The sequence below is a fragment of the Eimeria mitis genome, genomic scaffold (genome assembly GCF_000499745.2).
Source record: "Eimeria mitis Houghton genomic scaffold, Emh_scaff255, whole genome shotgun sequence".
Taxonomy (NCBI): domain Eukaryota; phylum Apicomplexa; class Conoidasida; order Eucoccidiorida; family Eimeriidae; genus Eimeria; species Eimeria mitis.
In genome coordinates this window covers 2141-4731 of record NW_013570891.1, presented here as the reverse complement: position 1 = coordinate 4731, position 2591 = coordinate 2141, and the positions used below count along the sequence as shown (strand labels likewise).

Genomic DNA, 2591 nt, shown 5'->3' with positions numbered 1-2591 from the left:
TGCTGCAGCCCACTGACGCACCAAAGCTGAACACAGCAGCAGCAGCAGCAGCAGCAGCAGCAGCAGCAGCTGCAATATCGCATACGCATGCAGCAACAGCAGCAACAGCAACAGCACCAGAAACAGCAACAGCAGCACCACCACCAGCACCCACCACCAGCACCAGCACCAGCAACAGCAGCAGCAACAGCAGCAGCAGCAGCAACAGCAACAGCAACAGCAGCAGCAACAGCAGCAGCAGCAGCAGCAGCAGCAGCAGCAGCATACTCATTGGGTCTGGTATAGCGTTGTACTCCATGCGCAGCCAAAGGGGGACCTGAGCCTTCTTCCTTGCATCGAGGCGAGGGTAAACATAAGCAGCAGCAGCAGCAGCAGCAGGAGCAGCAGCAGCAGCAGCAGCAGGAGCAGCACTGGCGTCTGCTGCAGCAGGAGCAGCAGCAGCAGCAACAGCATTCATTACGAGAAGGGCCCCGCTGCTGCTGATGCTGCAGTGCGAGAGGTGCAGCTCCTCCAGCAGCAAGCATCCTTTTGCTGCTGTCTTTGTTATATAAGCAGCAACTGCTGCTGCTCCCTCATCACCTATATTATTTTTATATAGTTTTAATTTATTTATTTTTATGTTGCTGCAGCAGCACGATAAAACATATAATAAACCAGCAGCACCGCTCCCGCTTATGTTGTTCTCCGCAAGGTCTAGAGATAGTACCACCAATGCAGGCAACCTGCTGCTGCTGCTGCTGCTGCTGCTGCTGCTGCTGCTGCTGCTGCTGCTGCTGCTGGTGCGGGGGTGCTGCTGCTGCATGCACTGAGACAGCCAACGCCCAAACTCCTCGACGTCAGCATCCCGCAAGCCCCGCCGCTGCAGCGCCACATGAACATATACAACCTGCTGCTGCTGCTGCTGCTGCTGCTGCTGCTGCTGCTGCTGCTGGGCGCTGCTGCGACCTAAGCTGCTGCAGCGCTCTATACGCATATAAGAAGAGAATCTGCTGCTGCGGGGGAACAGCGTTGATATAGTGATGGCGCTGCTGCTGCTGCTGCTGCTGCTGCTGCTGCTGCTACTACTAGTACTACTACTGCTGCCGCTGCTGCTGCTGCTGCTGCTACTGCCGCTGCTGCTGCTGCTGCTGCTGCTGCTTGGGGGGACGGCCCCGCCGCGAGAGACATTCTCGCTCCTAGGCCGCATTCTTAAATTTGTCGTTCCGGATGCATGCTGCTGCTGCTGCTGCTGTTGCTGCTGCTGCTGCTGTTGCTGCTGCTGCTGCTGCTGCTAGGTTTGCTGCAGTGTGTGTTGCTGCTTCGCCACCGCTGCAATGCAGCAGCAACTGCAGCAGCAGCAGCAGCAACAGCAGCAGGAGGCGGTGGCAGGGATGGGTTAGAGCAGCAGCGGGAGAGTCTGCAGCAAGTCAACAGGCGCATGCAGTGCTGCTGCTGCTGCTGCAGCTGCTGCTGCTGCTGCTGCTGCTTGGCAGCTCTGTCAACGGAGGCAAAAGATCTGCTGCTGCTGCTGCTGCTGTTGCTGCTGCTGCTGCTGCTGCTGCTGCTGNTGCTGCTGCTGCTGCTGCTGCTGCTGCTGGAGCGAACAAATGCAGCAGAAGACAGAGCAGCAGCAGCAGCACAAGGAGGGGTGTTTTTAGGGGGAGGGCAACAGCAGCAAAGGTTTCTTTGATGCTCGCCTTGTGCTGCAGCAGCAGCTGCTGCTGCTGCTGCTGCTGCTGCTGCTGCTACTACTACTAGTAATACGCCAAGCAGGCTGCTGCTGCTGACGGAAGCAGCTGCTTATTGTTATTCTGTATTCTGTCTCGATTATCTAAATTAAGAGAAATTGTTGCTGCTGCAGTAGCTGCTGTGTCCTTGCTGCTGCTGGTGGTGTTGCTAGTGCAGCAGCAGCAGGGGGCTTTGCTGCTGCTGCTGCTGCTGCTGCTGCTGCTGCTGCTGTTGCTGCTACTTATGTAGGGTGTATATACACCGCTATAACACCGCCGCTAGCCGTTCTCTACATGAAATTAAAAACTAAAATAATATTAATAAAATACTTTATTTAAAACATAAACTTTTACTCGTAAACACCAGCTGCTGCTGATGGCAACCATGCTGGGGTGTACAGACACCCCGTAGAGAGAGCGGCTACAGCAGCAGCAGCAGCAGCAGCAGCAGCAGCAGCAGCAGCAGCAGCAGCAGCTGAGCCTTGCTGCTGCTGNAAAAAAAAAAAAAAAAAAAAAAAAAAAAAAAAAAAAAAAAAAAAAAAAGAGAAACAAACGCCAGTAATACTCTCCTCATACACCCTTGTTATTAATTTTCGTGAAAAATAATAATAAAATTAAAAATAATAAATAAATAATTAATTAAAAATAAACAAAAAAATATAAACAAATATACACAAACACCTGCTTATACTCTTTCTTGTGTCTAGCAGCTGCAGCAGCAGCAGCAGCAGCAGCAGCAGCTGCAGCAGCAGCAGCTGCAGCAGCAGCACCTGCTGCAGCAGCAGCAACATGCATGCTCACCCCCAGCCTTTTATTAAGGGATAGATAAATTTATTTTTTAGAGACATAGAAAGGAGAGTGCATTCATACTGGGTGATGAAATAT

At 52.4% G+C, this 2591-nt stretch overlaps 1 protein-coding gene across 1 annotated transcript in view; it reads right to left on the bottom strand.

Annotated features, from left to right (window-relative positions):
* Positions 1-1186, bottom strand: part of EMH_0005530 (uncharacterized protein) — a gene marked incomplete at both ends in the record, with an annotated part of 3857 nt that extends 2671 nt beyond the window's left edge. Inside the window, 2 exons of the mRNA XM_013497229.1 lie at positions 3-26; positions 317-1186. Of these exons, the coding sequence (XP_013352683.1) occupies positions 3-26; positions 317-1186 (894 nt within the window). The remainder of the gene's footprint in view (positions 1-2; positions 27-316) is intronic.
* Positions 1187-2591: the final 1405 nt, after the last annotated feature.